General features: G+C 50.9%; 1 protein-coding gene across 2 annotated transcripts in view; it reads left to right on the top strand.

Annotated features, from left to right (window-relative positions):
• Positions 1–1241: 1241 nt before the first annotated feature.
• DTX2 (deltex E3 ubiquitin ligase 2) overlaps positions 1242–19653 on the top strand; it is a 35644-nt gene continuing 17232 nt past the window's right edge. For both annotated transcript variants that reach the window (XM_030300334.1, XM_030300335.1), the window contains exons 1-4: positions 1242–1363; positions 2554–2717; positions 13994–14350; positions 16925–17561. In XM_030300334.1, the coding sequence (XP_030156194.1) occupies positions 14083–14350; positions 16925–17561 (905 nt within the window). In that variant the 5' untranslated portion in view covers positions 1242–1363; positions 2554–2717; positions 13994–14082. The remainder of the gene's footprint in view (positions 1364–2553; positions 2718–13993; positions 14351–16924; positions 17562–19653) is intronic.

Consider the following 19653-nt stretch of genomic DNA (forward strand, 5'->3'; position numbering starts at 1 on the left):
GAGCCTGGAGCCTGCTTCGGATTCTGTGCCTCTCTCTCTCTCTCTCTCTCTCTCTCTGCGCCTCCCCCACTCACACTGTCTCTCTCTCTTTTTCAAAAATAAATAAACATTAAAAAAATAAAAAAAAATGAAGTTTTGAACTGAATGATGGGGGAGTTAGGGGAGCGTCTCTTTCTGAAATCCCTGATGAAGTGTGAGGGGCATTAGTGCGAGGGACTCTACTCAACTAGAGTCCAAGATTCAGAGAACTCTGAACCCCCTGAACCTGTGTGCAAGATTGTACATGTAACATGTGTGTACATGTGTGTGAGCATGTACATCTGAGCATATTTTGGGAATAGCTTTCTTTAGCTTTGAAAGGGAAGTCTGTGATCCCAGAAGGGCAGTCTCCAACCTGGTTCAGGCCTTATCACCTTCTATCTGGACTACAGCAATGTCCACCAAACTGGTCTCCTAGCTCTTTTCTCTGTCCCTTTAACCTATCCTCTACCTACCGCACACGGTATCCTTCTAAAGTGCAATGCTGACTGTCATCCCCTTGCTTTGGATCTTTCTATTGGTTCCAGCTGCCTAAATTCCTTGCATGGCATTTCAAGACGATCATAATCTTACCCAGCCTGCTCCCCACACTCCTGTCCTGACACACCCTAATCTATTTTCTCTGTCCTCAGCCCCTCCATATACCCTTTGCCCTGACCACAGAGAACATTTCACTGCTTCCCGATTGTGTCAGGCACTTTCACACGTCTCCTCCTTTGCAAGAACTTCTCTGTACTCCATCTGGCAAACCCCTATATATGCTTCAAAATCCAATTCATGCAACACCGCTTTGTGATGTCTTCCTGACACCCCCTCTCAAATGAAGCACACCCTTCTGCGCTCCAACTCCTGTGTTCAAACTCCCATTTGTCCCCCTGTACTGTAATTCTATGTTTGAGTATCTGTCTCCCCAAATAGATACGAAGCTCTCCCAGGAGAAAAACCAAGTTCATAACTCACGTTTTAATCCCCGGTACCCAGCACAGGGCCTGACGTCACCTACGTATCGGTTAAAAAGTACCTAAAACGAGTCAGTAAGTTAACGAAGTCAGTGAGTGAACAGACTGAGGAGGAATAGCTATACCTGAACAGGTGCGCGACGGGTTGGGCCCCGCCCCGCCCCCAACCCACGGAACTACATTTCCCAGAAGGCCCCGCGTCCTGGGCATGCGCACCGGGGCGCTAGGAAGCTGCGACGCCGAGTTTCACTCTGGCTGCCTCCTCAGAGTCGGAGCTTCAGCGGGAGCGGTGCCCAGGCCGAACCCCGGCTGTAGCCCGAGCGCGGCGGTGCCCTCAGCCTGCCCCCTCGCCTTCCTCAGCCTCGGTGAGAGGGGCGGGCAGGCCACCTGCTTGTCGTCAGAGCTGGGGTCCCGGGGACGCGGGGGGGGCGTGGGGAGGACGGGGGGCGAACCGAGCTGGGACCGGAAGGGGGCGGGCGTGCGAGTGAGGGAGGGCCGGGCCGGGGAAGAGCCCCGGGGTGAGGTCCGGGGGGGATTGGGAGGACGGGCCGCCGCGTCGGGGAAATCGGAGGCGCGGGCAGCTTAGGACGGGACTGGGTGCCGGGTGCGAGGGTGAACGCCGGGTGGAAGCCGAAGGGCTAGCAGGGGGAGGGGCGCAGACCCTGGGAGTTTGGGGCCGTCGCGAGATGGGTACCCCTCCCCACAGGACCGGGAGGAGGCGGGGGTGGCCTTGTCACCGGGCTACGCGGTGAGGGCGTGGATTCTCCCGGGGTCCGGGGTCTGCCTTCAGGTGGACGACTTCGCTGGAGCCCGGGGCCGTACTTTGAAAGAGTTTTTGCCCCGTAACTCTGCTTCCCTCGCCTCAAGTAGGGGTCGCCCTCCAGGAAACAGGAGTTTGCTGGGGCCCTGGGTTACTTTTGAGGGGTGCATACTGTATGTGGAGGAGGATTTAGAAGACCTTCTTTTCTGAAGCTGGCCTTCCGTCTGCCCCCCTCCCCTCAAGCCAGCTGCTCCCCTCCACACTGGTTCCACTTCCCTAAGTGCCAGTAACAATGGAAATGGTGTGTGCACGGGCGCTTGGCCCCTTAAGAATGAACTCCGAATATTTCTGCCTGCCGTCCTAGCTCCTCTGGAGTTCTGGAAGGTGAACTTTCTGATGAAGCCAACATCAGGCTTTACCATCAGGGTAGCTGTAACTAGGCCTCTTGTTCTTTTGCTGTGTGACCTTGGCCAAACTTTCACCCTCTCTGGTGTGTTAATTTTCTGGATACTTATCACTGCAGAGTGGCTTATGGAGTCCGTTTAGGCCTTTTCATGAAATTGCTGAGGTGTTTGTTTGTTTGTTTGTTTGTTTGTTTGTTTCCACCGTTCCCTTGATGACTGAGTGGGTGGAGGGAGACTGTTGTACCTTCTGCCCTGCCCAGGCTGTTGGAAAATAAACCTGGTGGTTTCCAGTCCCCAGCCGCAGCACACAGACCCAACATCTGTGCATTCGCTTTCACTGACTGCTGTTTCTCAATTTAAAACCTGATCATCTTTTTCCTTGTTGGCAAAGGTGCCTTGGAATTTGTGTTGCCGAGTCAGCAGGCCTTTCGGATTTGCTCGGCTTTTGTTGTTCGCGTTTATATCAAGATGGGAACTCAAACAAGTCAGTCCTCCTAAGGATCTACTGTCTCCATCAAGAAGGGACAGTTTGTGCCAGCTCTCCAGAGAGAAAAGGTAAGAGCCCCGGGGACGTTACATTGCTCCCTTCTCAATCTGGTTTTCGGTAGGGGAGTCTGGACTTTGAGGTCTCTGGGATGAAAAGTCAGCCTTGGGAGTTGATAGTTGATTGCCAACTGTCTTCAAATAAATTCAAGTGCTTTCTTGCCAAGGGCTTCTCCTGTTTAACCAGTCTTAGAGGATACTTTCCACGTGGTTTCCATTAGGGCATGCTTTATGGGATGAAGGACACAAGTCATGTTTTCTGCATCTGACCTGGAAATGTTTATGTCTCTTTTTTTTTTTTCCTGCACTAACAAAACTGGGTACCTCCTTTGTGTCAAGGCCCATGCCCAGTGCTGGGGTCCACTGGTGGGCAACGGTTCTTTCTGTCACCCGGGAACGCACGGTTTGGTGGAAGAGACAGACGAACCACAGGCAGTGGCAAGGTGTTGTTGGTGTGATATGTGTTGAGGCGGAGGGGGAGAGGGGGGAGTCGCAGGGCAGGACCCCAACCCCCCGACCCCGTTTGTCCAGGAAGGGGTAGGAGGGAAGAGGAAAACTAAGGTGAGTCGTGGAGGAGGAGTAGGACTTGGAAAGGAGGGAAGAAGCCCCACAGAGGAGTTGACGTCTGCAGAGTCCAGAAGTTGCCTGGTGTGCCTGCGCCCCTGTAAGGAGCTCCCTGTGGCAGAAGCAACAAGGGATGGGTGTGGGGTAGAGGAGGCTGGTGAAGTAGGGAGAGGGCTGAGCGCGGAGGGTTTTGGGGGCCCTGCCAAGGCTCCGGGGAGCAGGATTTTAGCAGAAGAGGCATTTTAGATGAGCACACTGGCTGGAAAGTATGGGATGGATTCGACTGGGTTATTCTCTTTGTGACTGTTTCCTTATGCCATGAGATGTGGCCCCCAGTTTGCTCATAGTCTCCTTGGAGAGATAGAATGGACGTAGAGAACTGTGGAGGGCAGACAGGTGCTGTGGAAGTTGATAAGCAGGTGTTTTCTTTCAGTCGGGCACATTGAGGCATCTTGGAGGTGCTGTTTAAATTGGGTCCTGGGGCGCCTGGGTGGCTCAGTCTGTTAAGCGTCCGACTTCAGCTCTGGTCATGATCTCACGGTTCGTGAGTTCGAGCCCCACGTTGGGCTCTCTGCTGTCAGAGTGATGCCCACCTCTCAGATCTTCTGTCTCCCACTCTTTTTGCCCCTCCCCCAGTGGTGCTTTCTCTCTGCCCCTCTCTCTCTCAAAAATAAATAAACATTAAAAAAATAAAAAATAAATAAATTGGGTCTTGAAAGTATGGGTAAGGTGAGGATGTGTAGCTACGTGGGTGGGATTCTGCACAGAGCCAAGGTATGGAGGTGGGAAAACTGGATGTATATGGATTGGGGGAAGGGGAGGCACAGACAAAAGTAAGGTATTGAAGGGAAGCTCCCTGGCAAATACAGTTAATAGGAAGGGACCAGACTGTGATGGGCTTTCAGTGTCAACCTAAGGAACTTGAACTTTATTCCGGAAGTATACTTCGGGAGGCTCAGTCTTGCACTTGCCTCTCAGGTGGACCAGAAGGAGAGACAGATTTGGGGAAGCCACTTCAGAGAGAATACTTATCAGGGTGAGAGGCACATAAGTCCCAAGCAACAGGGCCTGAGGAGGGAGGAGAAAAAGGAAGCCGTGGCAGCTGCGGGGCTGGAGGGGAAAGGTTGTGAGGATCTAGAAACCCAGCTTTTTCTCGTAACTGCCTGGGGCCAGGGAATCCAGGGGGAAAGGACAATCAGGAAGGAAGATGAGTCTGGGTTCAGACATATTAAACTAAAAAAAAAAAAAAAAAAGCTTTTGTTAATGTTTGTTTAGTTTTGAGAGAGAGTGCAAGCAGGGGAGGGGCAGAGAGAGGGGGAGACACGGAGAATCCAAAGCAACTCCAGGCTCTGAGCTGTCAGCACGGAGCCCAACGCAGGGCTCGAATCCACGGACCATGAGATCATGACCTGAGCCGAAGTCGGTTGCTTCACCGTCTGAGCCACCCAGACACCCCTGGGTTCAGACATATTAAAGGTACCTAAGAGGCCAGCAGGAATGGGGCCATGGGCCACACAGTAACCCTGCGTCAGGGGTAGGGCTTGGTACTTGGGTTAAAATGTGTTGGTTTTCATTTCTACTTTGGGTAAACACAGAACTAGATTAATACATGCTCATCACTGTTCACACATGGCTTGCTTTTACTTATTTCCTAAGTGATTTGTAAGGAATGTAGTAAGTTACCGCGTTCCACCCACCCAGAACAAAAGCTTGAAACGAAAGTTTACCTGTAGTCATTTTATCATTCTCCCCATCCTGAGATAACCATTTTCCCCTTGCTTTCATGCTCATGTAGTTTTATGTGTTTCTGAGGAAAGTAAGAAAACGTTGCTAAGATTTCCCATCTTATTGCATGTCTTCTGATTCATTCGTATTCACTACTGAAGAACCGTGAACACACCACAGCTTATGCATCTAATCTTCCACTGATGGGCACTTAGTTGTTTCCAGATTTTTGCTGTTACAAATGTGCTGCTCTGAACATCCCCATACACGTCTGTAGTACAGGTGCAAGAGGTTTTCTTGGGTATGAATTTAGGGGTGATATTCTGCTGGGTCATCCATCATGTGCAACTTTCATAGATGTAGCCAGACTGTTTTCTGAAGTGGTCCTACCAGTATCCACTCCCTCAGCACCAGCGCATGGGACTCAGTTGCTTCACGTTTTTGCCAACACTCACTATAGGCAGACTTCACTTTTCCTGATTGAATGGGTATAAAATGGGATCGTTGGGATCTTGATTTCTATGTTCCTGAGCCCTGACATTGAATATCTCTTCATGAGCTTATTGGCATGTGTGTTTCCTGTGAAGTATTTGCTTATGATTTTTGCCAACTTTTTATTATTTACTGGTTGTAAGAGTTCTTTATATATTCTTGATTTCGGTCCTTTGTTCATATTGTGAGTATTTTCTTCCAGCTTGTAATGGGTCATTCTACTTAAAGACGTCTTTTGTTGACCAACCATTCTTTTAAAAAAATTTTTAATGTTTATTTTTGAGAGAGAGAGAGAGACAGAGTGCGAGCAGGGGAGGGGCAGAGAGAGAGAGAGGGAGACACAGAATCCGAAGCAGGCCCCAAGCTCCAAGCTGTTGGCACAGAGCCCGACGTGGGGCTTGAACTCATGAACCATGAGTTCATGATCTGAGCCGAAGTTGGACGCTTAACCGATTGAGCCACCCAGGTGCCCCATGTTGAACAATCATTCTTAATTTTCACATAGTGAAATGTTTTTTTTTTTTTTCATGTTTGTTTATTTTGAGAGAGAGAGTGTGTGAGTGGGGGAAGGGCAGAGAGGAGTGATAGAATCCCAAGAAGGCTCGGTGCCGTCAGCACAGAGCCTGACGTGGTGCTTGATCCCATGACTCTGGGATCATGACCTGAGCCAAAATCAAGAGTCAGATGCTTAACTGACCAAGCCACCCAGGCGCCCCCCCCCCACTTTTTTTTCTTTTTTTTTTTTTGTACTCAGCGTTCTGTATCTTGTTTAAAAAGTCTTTTCCTGACCTTAGTCCTTGCCTTAAGGACCCTATGCCCTAGTGGAGGGCCAGGGAGATAATTGCACTCAGATATCACATGGACATTGATTGTTAGAAGTGGCCACTTCTGCCAGAGTGGAGGAGTGGGTGTAAGTAAAGATTTCACAGGTAGAGAGTCTCAAGCTGCCCTCAGGTACTGGGGGAAGACTGGCATGTCGGCAGAGGCCCTTTCCTACTTTCTGATAGAGATGTGGGTTCAGAGAAGTATTTCTCAACTATAGGGCGCTGTGAGCACGGCGATGGGTGTTGGGGAAGCTGTACACTGATCACTCTGTGGTTAGTTTGCACATTGTCTGTGGCTGTTTTCACACTGTCGTGGCAGAGTTGCGTAGATGCGACAGATGCCTTGTGTTCTGCAAAACCTAAAATATGTGTGTACTTTCTGGCCCCTTACAGGAGAAGGTTGCTCACTCCTGCTGGGGGGGAGGGGGGGACGTCACGGTAACCGTGGTGACCTGGCGAGAGCGTGTCCCAGCCACCACAGTGGTTTAGTGAGTTGTTGCCGGATGGATAATGAATCTAGGTCAGCGCTGCAAATGTTGCCAACTTTTCTGCTTTCTAAAAGCTGGAAATCTGGAATTTTTTTTTTTTAATGGTGAATATTCCAATTTTTAAACATCAACTCAGTTTTTAAAAAAACTGAAAACTGTATATAGGCCAGGAAAAACACATCTGGCAGGCCGATTTGTCCAGCATCAGTGGACCCCTTCTGTCTCAGTGGACCCTGGGAACAGATTTGGGTTTCTTTATACCCATGTATTCTTGGGCGGGTTGGTCATCCTTTTTTGCCTCCTCTTCTCGTCTATAAAGTCAGGAGAAGACCCGCCCCAGGACTCATGTGAGTTTCTTAGCGCCTGGTGCCTCGTAAGCTCTTGGTTGGTAGCCATCGCTGTTACTCCTGCCACTGCTTCCATTGCTCCCCCATTTTGACCCCTGGGTAGGCCTGGGGACCAGGGCTCTGTCCTGACAGGTCACCAGTGGTCACATTGCTCCTGGTAGAGAAGGATCAAAGGGATCCTTCGATACAGGGGATCGAAGATTGCTAGTGCCTGCCATCTGCTAGTGCCTGTCGCCTGTGGCTTTCGGCCCTATTTGAAGGCTCTGCCCTGACCAGCCCCTGGAGGGCTCAGGTAGGCACAGCTAGAGGAGGAGTTATCACTTCCCTTCCAGCGTGCAAGGGACAGATCATGTATTAGTATCCTTCCATAACTCAGAAACCTACTAAGTTCTGGGCGGCACTGGCTCGAGCCATCTCTCTTCAAGACAAAAGCCTCGTCTTGCAGTGCCTACCTCTTGCAGTAGTTCAGGCACCTGGGTGGTTCCACCTTTTCTTGCAACTCAGAGATGGGGATGTCTCTTGGCAAAGAGGTGCCATGGTACTCTGACCAGGTCTGTTGTTTGTGAAACCCGCTGGGATAGTCAGTGGCCATCTAAAGTAACAATGCTAAGTCATGACGGTGGTGCTGGTTTGGTTTCTATTTATGATCTTTTAAAGGTGTTGGGCATATTAAAGAGACATGTTACTGCTAACAGAAGTAATACTTTCTCACTTTAGAAAATGTGAAGGGTTCAGGTACGTAAGGAAGTTGAACAAAGGGCCTCCTGAGGTTTCTCTAGTCAGTGGCCGCAGCTGTCCCGAACATTTTAGTGTTTCTGTTGAGTTTTCTCTCTGCTTCTCTTTTACCTGGTCAGAATAGTGCTACAGCAAATACCTTTATGTCAAAGGTTTTCTATAATCTCCTTAGATTGTTGGGTCAAAGTGAGTAAGCATTTCTAAACCACTTGATACCTATTACCACACTTTTCTGGAAAGGGTTTATCCTTCCCAGTGATATGAGGACTGTACTCCTGCCAGCACCAAGTATTGAAATTAAGGGGTGTTTGTGTGTGTGTGTGTGTTGTTTTTTCTACTATTTTGATAGGCCAAAAAATAATGTTCCGTTGTTTTTAATTTGTATTAAAAACGTTTCTAGTCAGGTAGAACATTTCTTTGCTGGGCTTGTGTGCAGGATTGGACTTTCCCAGGTCTGCGGGAGGGCTTCCTGATGGGACCCGGGGGGCTGGCTGCACTGTGAGAGGTCTGGGAAGGTTATACTCCCTGGGTCAACTGGTGGCTATGGAGTTTCAGGCTGAGCTGCTTGGAAAGGGTCCGAAGAAGAGGTGGAATAGAAAATAGGCCTCCTTGGGGCACCTGGGTGGCTCCGGTGGTTAAGTGTCTTGATCTCTAGGTTGTGAGGTCAAGCCCCGTGTCGGGCCTGGGTGTGGGGCCTACTTAAAAAAAAAAAAAAAAAAAAAAATAGGGGCGCCTGGGTGGCTCAGTTGGTTAAGCGTCCGACTTCGGCTCAGGTCACGATCTCACGGTCTGTGAGTTCGAGCCCCGCGTCGGGCTCTGGGCTGATGGCTCAGAGCCTGGAGCCTGCTTCCGATTCTGTGTCTCCCTCTCTCTCCCCCTCCCCTGTTCATGCTCTGTCTCAAAAATAAATAAAACATTAAAAAAAAAAAATAGGCCTCCTGGTTGCCTGCTCTCGCTGATTTCCCATCCATGCCCTTCAGAACTCTTCTGCAGAAGAGCATCCTGGGCGTTTGGAGAAGAAGGAATGAAGACCATTTCTGTGTCAAAAAGAACACCTCGTGTTCCTATATTTTATTCAGTGGGCAGCCTGTGATCACATTTGGAAACAGGTTCCACTGCTTGTAACAGGCTGGCAAACCCATCTGACCGCCTGAGTGGTGGAGTCTACAGACAGGGAAGTGACTGCCCCAAAGTCACCGAGTGTGGAGCACATGTGTGCGCGCGCCGAGGGGGTCCTGACAGATCTCTCCATTTCCGTCTCCTCTCGGGACATTGGAGGGTGTGGGACAGCCACTGTCCCAAGCATGGACTGCAGGGTGAACTGCTGAGCCCAGCACGGGTGGGCTTTGGAGGGATGAAGTGGGGTCCTCACGTGTTGGCAAGGTGGTGATCACTCAGTGTGAGCACTGCTTTAAAAACCACACTCGAAGTCTTCTTCTGCCCAGAGGCCGCAGCTGTGGTGGGATCCCTTCGTGTGGTTCACCCACCTGGAGGCCCACAATTAGGCAGGATGGTTTTCACTCACGTTCTTGTGCCAGCTCAGATCTTGTTCGAAAGCTTTTCTAAATCCTCTGGGGATAGAAAGACTCTGGGACACATGTAACTTTTTTTCTTATGTGTGAAAACTCCTCTCTGGTAGAACAGCAAATTTCCTCTGTGCCTCACAGCCACAGTACTGTGGACAGGATCTGCAGCTAAATTGCACAAGAAAATGCGAAGGAAAGCAGGAAGGTTTTCTTCGTGGTCAAGGTTGTTGATATTTTTAATTTATTTTTTAAGTTTATTTATTTATTTTGAGAGAAGGCGAGAAGGGGAGGGGCAGAAAGAGAGAGGGAGAGGATCCCAAGCAGGCTCCGAGTTGCCAGTGCATAGCCCAACATGGGGCTTGAATCCATAAACCAGGAGATCATGAGCTGAGCTGAAATCAATAGTCAAACGCTCAATCGATTGAGCCACCCAGGTGCCCCGTTAATATTTTTTAAAAAGTTACTTTGGTCTCATAAGAAGTAATATGACCATTGTAGAGCATTTGTATGTACAGAAAGAGGTAAAAAAAAAAAATCCCATGATCCATCACTCCTATTAACATTTCAGAGATCTTCCTTCCAGTCTTTTTTCTCCTTTCAGCCTTTTTTTTTTTCTAAGTTTATTTATTTTTAGTAATCTCTGCACCCAGCATGGGGCTTGAACTCATGGTGATCAAGAGTCTCAGTCAGGCTCCTCCAACTGAGCCAGCCAGGTGCCCCTTCCTTCCAGCCTTTTAAAAATTAGTTCATGCAGGGCAGAAAGGACATAGGTTTTATGACATCATAGATTTTGGTAAATTCTTAATTTCTTTTTTTTTTTTTTTAAGATTTTATTTTTAAGTAATCTCTGTATCCAATGAGGAGCTCAAACTCACAACCCTGAGATCAAAAGTCACATGCTCTTCTGACCGAGCCAGCCAGGCACCCCAATTCTTAATTTCTTTTGGCCTCTGTTCTCTCGTCTATAAAATGGGCATAATTCCAGTTGAGGGTTGAGGGCTGGATGACAAGAGCACCAGGCAGAGTGTGTGCCCTGCAGTAGGTGTTCAATAAAGGGCACACCCTCCTGCCTAACGGTGGGGCCTGTGCAGTTCCGTATCTTGTGTTTTTCATTTGTCGTGAACATTATCTTAGGTCTGTAAGCCTTTCTTTTTTTTAAATGTTTACTGATTTTGAGAGACAGAAATAGAGCGGGAGCAGGGGAGGGGCAGAGGGAGAGGGAGAATCTGCTCTGTCAGCGCAGAGCCTGACGTGGGGCTCAAACTCACGAACCGCAAGATCATGATCTTAGCCGAAATCAGGAGTCAGTTGCTCAACCAACTGAGCCACCCAGGTGCCCCAAGTCTGTAAGCCTTTTGTAAACATTTTTCAAGACTTATATTCCATCATTAGAATGTACTGTAACTTATTTAAGAATTCCATTATTGTAGGTGTTCAGGTTACTTCCAGATCGAGGACTATTTCTATGGGCAATTATAATAATTATTATTTTCATAATTAGGAACACCCTAAATAGCCCCCATCATTAGGAGCCGAGACAGATTAGGTTTTTGGACTGTAGCTTCGTGATGGCTGAGGTTGTTGCAGAGAATGGGCACATTGACATGGCTGTTGGACATGCGTAATTGCTCTGTTCAGGTGCCACGCCAGTGGGCATTTTTGGGCATTGCTTCAAATGTGCCCCAGGCCCCTGGAGCAGAAGGTTCACCTCTCTTCTGTCCGCTGGGGTTTTAGACCCTCTGGGATATTAGGCATTTGAAGAACTGAAGCCCCAGCTTTGGGCCAGCACTAGCTCTGTCCTCAGAGAGTTCCTGTTCCGGTGGGGAGACAGACACCGAGACCAGTGGATGTCGTCGTGTTCGTGTTTGGATAAGTAGGATACGCAGTGAAGACTCACAGGTGGGTGGAGTCAGCACTTTTCTGGTGAGGTGTGGGTCAGAGGGCTCAGGAGAGGGGTGCTGTGACTGATTCTGGAAAGATGGGCATGTTTGGGTTCTTGGTGAAGAGAAGACTGGAGTCTGGACACACGTAGCAGCAGGATCTACAGCTGTGAGGTGGTAGGAAATGGCTTGGAATGTTCTGGCACTTGCTAAAATTTGGTATGGCTGGATGTAAGGTGGAGGCCTTGGTTTGAGGGGGGACCAGCGGCCGTGTCTCCTTCATCTCTGGGTCTTTAGGACCCCAACAGTGCCTGAGGAGGGTGCGCCCTTGGTCGGTGGAGGCCGGACACGTTCAGGAAAAACTTGAGCTGCAGCACTAGCCTGCATTTCTCTGGCTGTTTGGCAAAGTTCTGCGAGTTGGTTCATCCGGGGATGTGCGGACATGCTGGAGCGGACCACGGGTGCTGATCTGTGGGAGGCCCCCGCTGCCTGCCGGGTGAGTGATGCCTGCCAGGAGGTGCCAGGAGGAAAGTCCGGGCCCGGGAGTAGCTGGCTCTGAAACCGGTCCTGTGATTTGTACCTGGATGTGGTTACAGAGACTTCTAATTGTAGTCACGGAGCTAATAAGCCAGCCACCCAAGGGCATCCCAGGTCTGATCCTCCAGAGTGGGATGTGTGCTCTTGTTGGAGCAGCTGGCAGCTCACTGGCGGCCCTGGCACCCACGGGCGTGCTCCGCGTTCTTGCAGGCCTGACTCATCGCCCGCGTTCTCGTGCTGTGTAGCCTAGTGCCGCCCCAGGCTGCCGCTCCTCACCTGGACTTGAGGGGTGGGAGGGAGGCCCCGGGGGATGGGGGGCAGGGGTGGGCAGGGAAAGGGAGGGAGGACAGGCTCCGCGGATATCTGCTGTGTGCTCTGTACCACCTGTCTGTCTGAATGCCCGTGAAAAGCACGGAACATGGATGTTGTTATCATCATTGTCAAGTAGGGGAAAGCAAACTTGGAGAGCTCGGGTACCTCTGTCAGGATGACACAGCGAGTGGAGTAAGTAAGCCTGTGCCTGTTCCTTTCACCTAGGGCTCCAGCTCTGCCTTCCTTGTGGCGGGTGTCTTTGGCCTTCTCGACACCTTGACAGTGCAGTGCACTCGCAAGGACAGCAGCATAAAGCCCAGGGTCCCACTGTATAAGCAAGTCCCCACAACTGCCTGGGCCTTGATTTCCTCATCTGCAAAATGGGGAGAAAATTCAGCGTGTTCACTTAAGAGGGTTGTGTAGGAATCCGAACAGATGGTGTGACTGAGAACCGTACTGGCACCGGGGCCCTGGGTGGACGTGCTGTAACCGCTGAGGGTGCTGGGGGACTTGGGACACAGCTTCCTCTCTCCTTCCGCCTCTCTCAGCGCGGCCTGTAAGTGGAGCCCAAGGTGGAGTCAGGCTGAGTTTTCCTCTCTCAGAAATGGACATTAGAGCCGGTTGATCTGGGCTTGTTCTCTGCCGCCACTCAACAGTATTCATGTGACCTTCAATAAGACCTTGACCTCTCTGAGCCTTGTAAAGTGGGAGAAATGCCACCTTGTCAGTCTGTTAGGCGTACACGAGACAGGTATATTTGGTGTTTGCCACTACACTGGTCCTGTTCCTGCTGAACTCCGGGTGCTGGTGCTGCGGGCGCCTGGCGCGGTACGTTCACAGTATAGCGCCCTTCCTCAGACCGCTGCAGACGGCTTCGCGTTCAGCCGTGTTGTCAACTAGTATGTATACAACACTTAGCACATGACAAGATCTCTGCTGGAGCTGGCGATATGACTGGACAAGACAGACTCCCCGGCTCCCTGCTGTCTGGAGGAGCAGAAAAATCTGGAACATCCTCCTCCTCATACATATATAGAGGCATTAGCATTCTGGCCGGTTTTGCAAGGCAGAAGCTCACGTGAGCCAGGGAAGGGCTCCCTGAACCACACAGGCTGGGCCTCAAGGCTGAGTAGAGTTTACAAGAGAAGAGGATGGGTGAGGGTGGCTGAGAGAAGAGTGTCTCAGGAGCTGGGTGTAAACTCTCTGGGCCTGACTGATGGTCAGCTAGGCCCAGACAGGGGTGCGGAGAGTCTGGCCTTCTGCATCTGTGAGATCTTAATGTTTATCTAGGGCGCCCTTCATGGTTAATGAAGTCTCCTGGGTACCCTGGAGACCTGGGCGGAGCTAGGACCAGGCTTTCAGTCTCAGCTCTGCCATTGACCCTCTTGAGGGTCCTTGAGCCCCCAGTCCTTTCTGAGACACAGGTTTTTCCCATCAGGAGCATAGCAGTATCTCCCAAACCTGCATTGGAAACCATAGAGTGTTCACATAATTGTAAGGGGTCATTGTGGCCTCAGTACACGAAGGATTTGGGGTGACTCACGAAAACAGTATACAAGGATATACTCAGTCGTTAGGTCAGAGGGAAATGATTGGTAAAAAGAAGCTGGGCTGTTGATTAGCACCCAAAATTCACTCCACAGTATCTTGCTGAACATTTACAGAGGCAGGTACGTTGCTTGATTGACTGAATTCTTCCTGGCTGCCTGAACAAAAAGACAGGATCAGGTACTTGATTCACAATGCTCTTTTCTTTTAGGGAAAAAAGTGATTGTGGGAAAATATTTTTTTTTCCCCTGCATTGAGGCCAACTCTCAGGGACACCGTGTATGTTGATAACTGTTTGTCCTGTTTACAGGTCTGCTGGAAGCACTGGGCAATGAACCCGAGACTTCAGCCCAGAGTGGTCTGAAACCGTTTGGGAAGGAAGAGGGAGTCCTGGGGAAGATGGCCATGGCCCCAGGCCCTTCCCTGGCTCAGGTGTACACCAGCCCCGTGGCAGTGGCCGTGTGGGAATGGCAGGACGGGCTGGGCACCTGGCACCCCTACAGTGCCACTGTCTGCAGCTACATCGAGCAGCAGTTTGTCCAGCAGAAGGGCCAGCGCTTCGGGCTGGGGAGTCTGGCCCACAGCATCCCCTTAGGCCAAGCTGACCCCTCGCTGGCCCCTTACATCATTGACCTCCCCAGCTGGACCCAGTTCCGCCAGGACACTGGTAAGACACTTCCTGCCTCTAGTACGTGTTGGAACACCCGCTTTGGGCCAGGTGCCATGCTGATGGTGGAGTTATATATAGAATTGACTCTCGGCCCTTCATCCTGTCCCCAACAGGTGCTGTGAGTGGTACAGGTACCACAGTATGGGATGTACCTCTTAGTAGTAGGGAGTGCCTTGAGAGCACAGGGCAGAGGCCCGCCCCGCCCCTTCCCCCCTGTTTCCTAAACCCAAACTGCCTGCTTCCACCTGCAGAAATGGAGGGGCTTGTGGGCAGAGAGGCCAGCACAGAGGAAGAGCGCCGTGGTAGTTAAGAGGGCCTGGTGATGAGTTCTGCTTCCGCTGCACAGTGTCCGCGTGACCTGAGCAGGTTACTTTATTCTCCTGTGTGCTCACATTAGGGTTTGTTGTGTGTTTTGATCAGTATTACTGAGAATGGGACCACCAAGTTCCCCTCGGAGTTGTGCCCCGTCCATCTAACCCAGTGGTTCTCAACTGGGGGTGTTTTGTCCCCTAGGACATTTGACAATGTTTGGACACATTTTTAATTGTCACAAGTGGGGCAGGGAGCCACTGGCGTCTAGTCAGTAGAGGCCAGGGATGCTGCTAAATGCACGGGACGGGCCCCACGACAAAGAATTCTTGGCCCAGGATGTCACTGGTGGGGAGACTGAGAAACGCTACTCTGATCCCTACGGCAGCGTCCTTGGGTGTGTGAGGACTAAGCCTTCCAATCAGTTGGATACAGAAGAAAGTCCTTGCCTTCCTGATGTTTGGAGTCCACTGAGCAAGGCAGCAAACAAGATATGTAATGTGGAAATTGTGTATTGTGTTAGATGGCAATAAGTGTTAATCAGGAAATGGAGGTGTTGGGAGAGGTGGAGGTCTGAGCCAGGGTGGCCAGGTCACCAGGAAGGGGGTCTAAGACAGACCTGAGGGAGGGGCAGGTTGTCCCTTGAAGGGACTTTGGCTTTGGCTTTTATTCTTTTTTTTATTTTTTATTTTTTTCATGTTTATTTATTTATTTTGAGAGACAGGGAGAGGGAGAGTACGAGCAGGGGATGGGCAGAGAGAGAGAATCCTAAGCAGGCTCCGCACTGTCAGCGCAGGGCCCGATGCAGGCCTCAGTCTCACCAACTGTGAGATCATGAGCTGAGCTGAAATCAAGCCAGACGCTCAATTGACTGAGCCACCCAGGCGCCCCTTGGCTTTTATTCTGAAAGGGGGAGCCGTGGGAGGATTTGGGCAGAGGAGTGCTGTAATCTGATTTGGAGGTGAAGAGTATCCCTCTGGCTGCCAAGGATGGAGGCGAGGTGGGGGTCAGGAGACCAGTAGAAGCAAATTGCAGTGATCATCTTTTGGCAAGTGCTCTTGGAAACATGGCCCGAATTAATTTTTCTCTGTAATCATCAGGTTTGGTTTATTAAGAATATAAGCTAACCACCGGGTATTTCCCAGTAGTTGCTGCTTGAAGAGTCAAAGGGTATGGTACATCCACGTAAGAGACTTACGTAACAATGAATACTGAGTTACGTATATAGTTTTAGAGACGTAAGGAAAACTGATGGCCTAACAGAAGAAAACAGCCCGAAAAGTTTTCAATGTGATTGTCAGCTTCCTAAAAGGACGTGTCTAGAAGATGAAATGGGAAGAAATGCATTGTGATATAAGCTGTGTGGTTAGATTATGGACGGTTTAATTTTCTTAACTTTCCTTTTTTTTTTTTTTTTTTCCAGTTTTTTAAGTGAAGCTACATATGTTTCATCATTAGAAATATTTTGAAAAAGCCTGGAATCTGAGCCATAGCTGTTCTTTGACCTAAGCTCCTAGTATCCCCTACTCCTGCCAAGGAGCACAGATCCCCCTCTGCCATTAGGTCCCTTTGGGCCATTGTTTCTTTACAGAGAGGGAGCTTTCTACCCTTTCTACCCTTCACCCAAAATTTGGAAGGAATAACCAGTACCAGCCTTTAGGTCAGATGGCAACATGACCCTATACACACTGACCATGTTGGTTTCTTTTGGTTGTAGAAAAAGAATTTTTTTTTTTTTTTTTTTTTTTATTTTTAAAATTTTTTTTTTTTTCAACGTTTATCTATTTTTGGGACAGAGAGAGACAGAGCATGAACGGGGGAGGGGCAGAGAGAGAGGGAGACACAGAATCGGAAACAGGCTCCAGGCTCTGAGCCATCAGCCCAGAGCCTGACGCGGGGCTCGAACTCACAGACCGCGAGATCGTGACCTGGCTGAAGTCGGACGCTTAACCGACTGCGCCACCCAGGCGCCCCAAGAATTTTTTTTTTAATGTGTATTTATTTTTGGGAGAGCATGAGCGGCGGAGGGGCAGAGAGAGGGGGAGACACAGAATCGAAGCAGGCTCAGGCTCTGAGCTGTCAGCACAGAGCCGGACACGGGGCTCGAACTCACAAACCATGACATGAGATCATGACCTGAACCAAAGTCGGACGCTCAACCGACTGAGCCGCCCAGGCGCCCCCAAAAAGAATTTTTAAGCCCTTTTTGTTTTGGGGGGCTAGCAGATTAGCCATTTACGTGTCCTCCTCCTTTTCAAACAGGTACCATGCGGGCTGTGCGGAGGCATCTGTTCCCCCAACATTCAGCCCCGGGCCGGGGCATCGTCTGGGAGTGGCTGAGTGACGATGGCTCCTGGACAGCATATGAAGCCAGTGTCTGTGACTTCCTGGAGCAGCAGGTGGCCAGGGGCAACCATCTTGTGGACTTGGCTCCCCTGGGGTACAACTATACCGTCAACTACGCCACCCACACGCAGACCAACAAGACTTCGAGCTTCTGCCGTAGTGTGCGGCGCCAAGCAGGACCCCCATACCCGGTGACCACCATCATTGCCCCGCCGGGCCACACGGGAGTCGCCTGCTCTTGCCATCAGTGCCTCAGTGGTGGTGGAACTGGCCCCGTGTCGGGCCGCTACCGCCACTCCATGACCAACCTCCCGGCTTACCCTGTCCCCCAGCCCCCCCACAGGACCGCCATTGTCTTTGGGACCCACCAGGCCTTTGCCCCGTACAATAAGCCCTCACTCTCTGGGGCTAGGTCTGCACCCAGGCTGAACACCACCAACCCCTGGGGTGGGGCACCGCCCTCCTTGGGGAACCAGCCCCTCTACCGCTCCAGCCTCTCCCACCTGGGACCGCAGCACCAGCCCCCAGGATTGTCCACTGCCAGCGGAGCCAGGTATCTTGTGTTTTTGAGCCAGGTATCTTGTCATTTTGTCTACCTCTGTGCCCTGTCAGCAGGCTTGGGTTTCTGCTTTTACTTAGCTGGGAAGATGTGCCCAAATACCTACAGACCTGGCCCCTGCCTCCTTGTCTCTGCGTCGTCTCCTTTGCATGTGCCACCTGGTGCCCAGGCGCTGGCCTTCCACAGCCTTGCGATGCATGGAGCCTCCCTGACCTCTGGTGCTTGAGCGCTGATCGTTGCCACATGGGTTAAAAACAGCAATGCTTGCAGCCAGCCAGGAGAATCAGGTTCTCTGTAGAGCAGGTAAAGGTGTGCCTGTGTGCCTCATCGCTCGTGCCGTGCACCTGAGAGTGTTTCGTTGATTCCTCCTCTGTGCCAGGCACTGAAGACACAGACATGGGACATTCTCTCCCACAAGCCCACAGTGTGGTCAGGGGGAGGCTGTGAGCCCAGTTTTGGTGCTTAACAGTCGGTTGAGGAGAGAACAAAACACTGGGTGTGTGGCAGGTGGCATCAGGTGACAGGACGGCTTCCATGCTGGTGTAGTCTGGCCCAGTGCCTCCTAGAGCTCTCTGCTCCTTGAGGGGGATGATGAAATGTGCCCCATCTGGACCAGGGGGCGCCTAAAAGTCAGGAAACCTCTTGGAGTGGCCAGTGGGGGCTGCTCTCTGGGTGCTTGGAGACCTTTCACTGACAAGGGGTCTTGTCAGTGATCATTACTGAGGGTGTTGGGCTTGGAGAACATTTAGAGAATTCCAAATGGGAGCTGGGATGGGGGGCTGGTTTCTGAGATGGTGACCGGAGAGGGTGGGTAGTGACTGGATATGTGGGCCTGTAGCGGGCCTGTGACTGCCCTGCCCCCCAAGGGGGTCAACCTCTTGTTGGTTTGGACTGACGTTGGCCAGTCAGCTTCTTGGTTCTGCCTTGCTCATCACCCAGCCGCATCCCTGCCTCTTTGACCATGGTGAGTGAGGGCTTCCCAGTGTGGACAACACTTTCTCAGCGGCTTCCTGGACCTCTAGCTAATTTTTTTCCCCAATGTTTATTTAATTTTTAGAGAGGCAGAGAGCGAACAGGGCAGGGGTGCAGAGAGGGAGACACAGAATCTGAAGCAGGCTCTAGGCTCTGAACTGTCAGCAAAGAGCCTGATGTGGGGCTCAAACCCACGGACCTAGAGATCATGACTTGAGTTGAAATCCGACACTTAACCAACTGAGCCACCCAGGCACTCCTAGCATTTTTTTTAAGCTAGGTTTCAGAGGACCCTGCCAGCTTCTATAAGACAGGGTGACAGCTGCCATTCACTGAGCACACATTGCCAGGCCCTATCGAGCAGGCTGTGTGAATGATGTCAGTAATCCTTATAGTGACCATATGGTAGGTGGTGTCCTCAGCTTATGGGTGAGCACACCGAGGTTGACAAGGTTGGCAGCATAGCCAGCAAGTGGTAGAGTTGGGGTTAAACCAGGCCCCACAGCAGGCTGTAAGGGACACGTGGAGTTCTTGAAGCTGTCTTAAAGGCAGAGTAATAGGAGGGCAGTGGTATCTTGAGGGATGACCGTGGGGAGTCCGTAGACAGGAGGAGAATGGGTCAGGGCATCTTCTGGGGGCATCTCCTTCAGGGAGTGGGAGCAGGTGGACCTGAGTTCTTTCTGGGAATGGGGCTACAGGAGCTTTCACTTGGCCTTCTCCCCGGATTTTCACGTGGGCGTTAGCGAACGGGGCTCTGGGCTGTCCCAGCCCCACCCAGCGTGCTGTGAGGCCCCCTATAGTAAGTGGGTCAGAATCTTTCAGGGAAAAGTGTGCTGTCTGCCAGCCCAGAATGGTTATCAGCAGGACCAGAGCCTCTTCTACTAGGTCAGTTCTGCTGAGCCTCCTGGGGCTTCTTAAGTTCTTACAGATTATTTTGAGGCACATTTCTAGATAGTTCTAGAACTGGGATTCTGGGATTGAGCCAAGTGATTTGATTGATGGGCTTTGTTGCTCTTTCCTGGTACAGGGTTCCATTGATCTCTCCTGATATTTCTCTGGCGTCCCCCCTCCCCAGCCTGAGGGCCTGAGAGGCTGCCAAAGGGGGCCCCCTGGT

The sequence above is a fragment of the Lynx canadensis genome, chromosome E3 (genome assembly GCF_007474595.2).
Source record: "Lynx canadensis isolate LIC74 chromosome E3, mLynCan4.pri.v2, whole genome shotgun sequence".
Classification (NCBI taxonomy): domain Eukaryota; kingdom Metazoa; phylum Chordata; class Mammalia; order Carnivora; family Felidae; genus Lynx; species Lynx canadensis.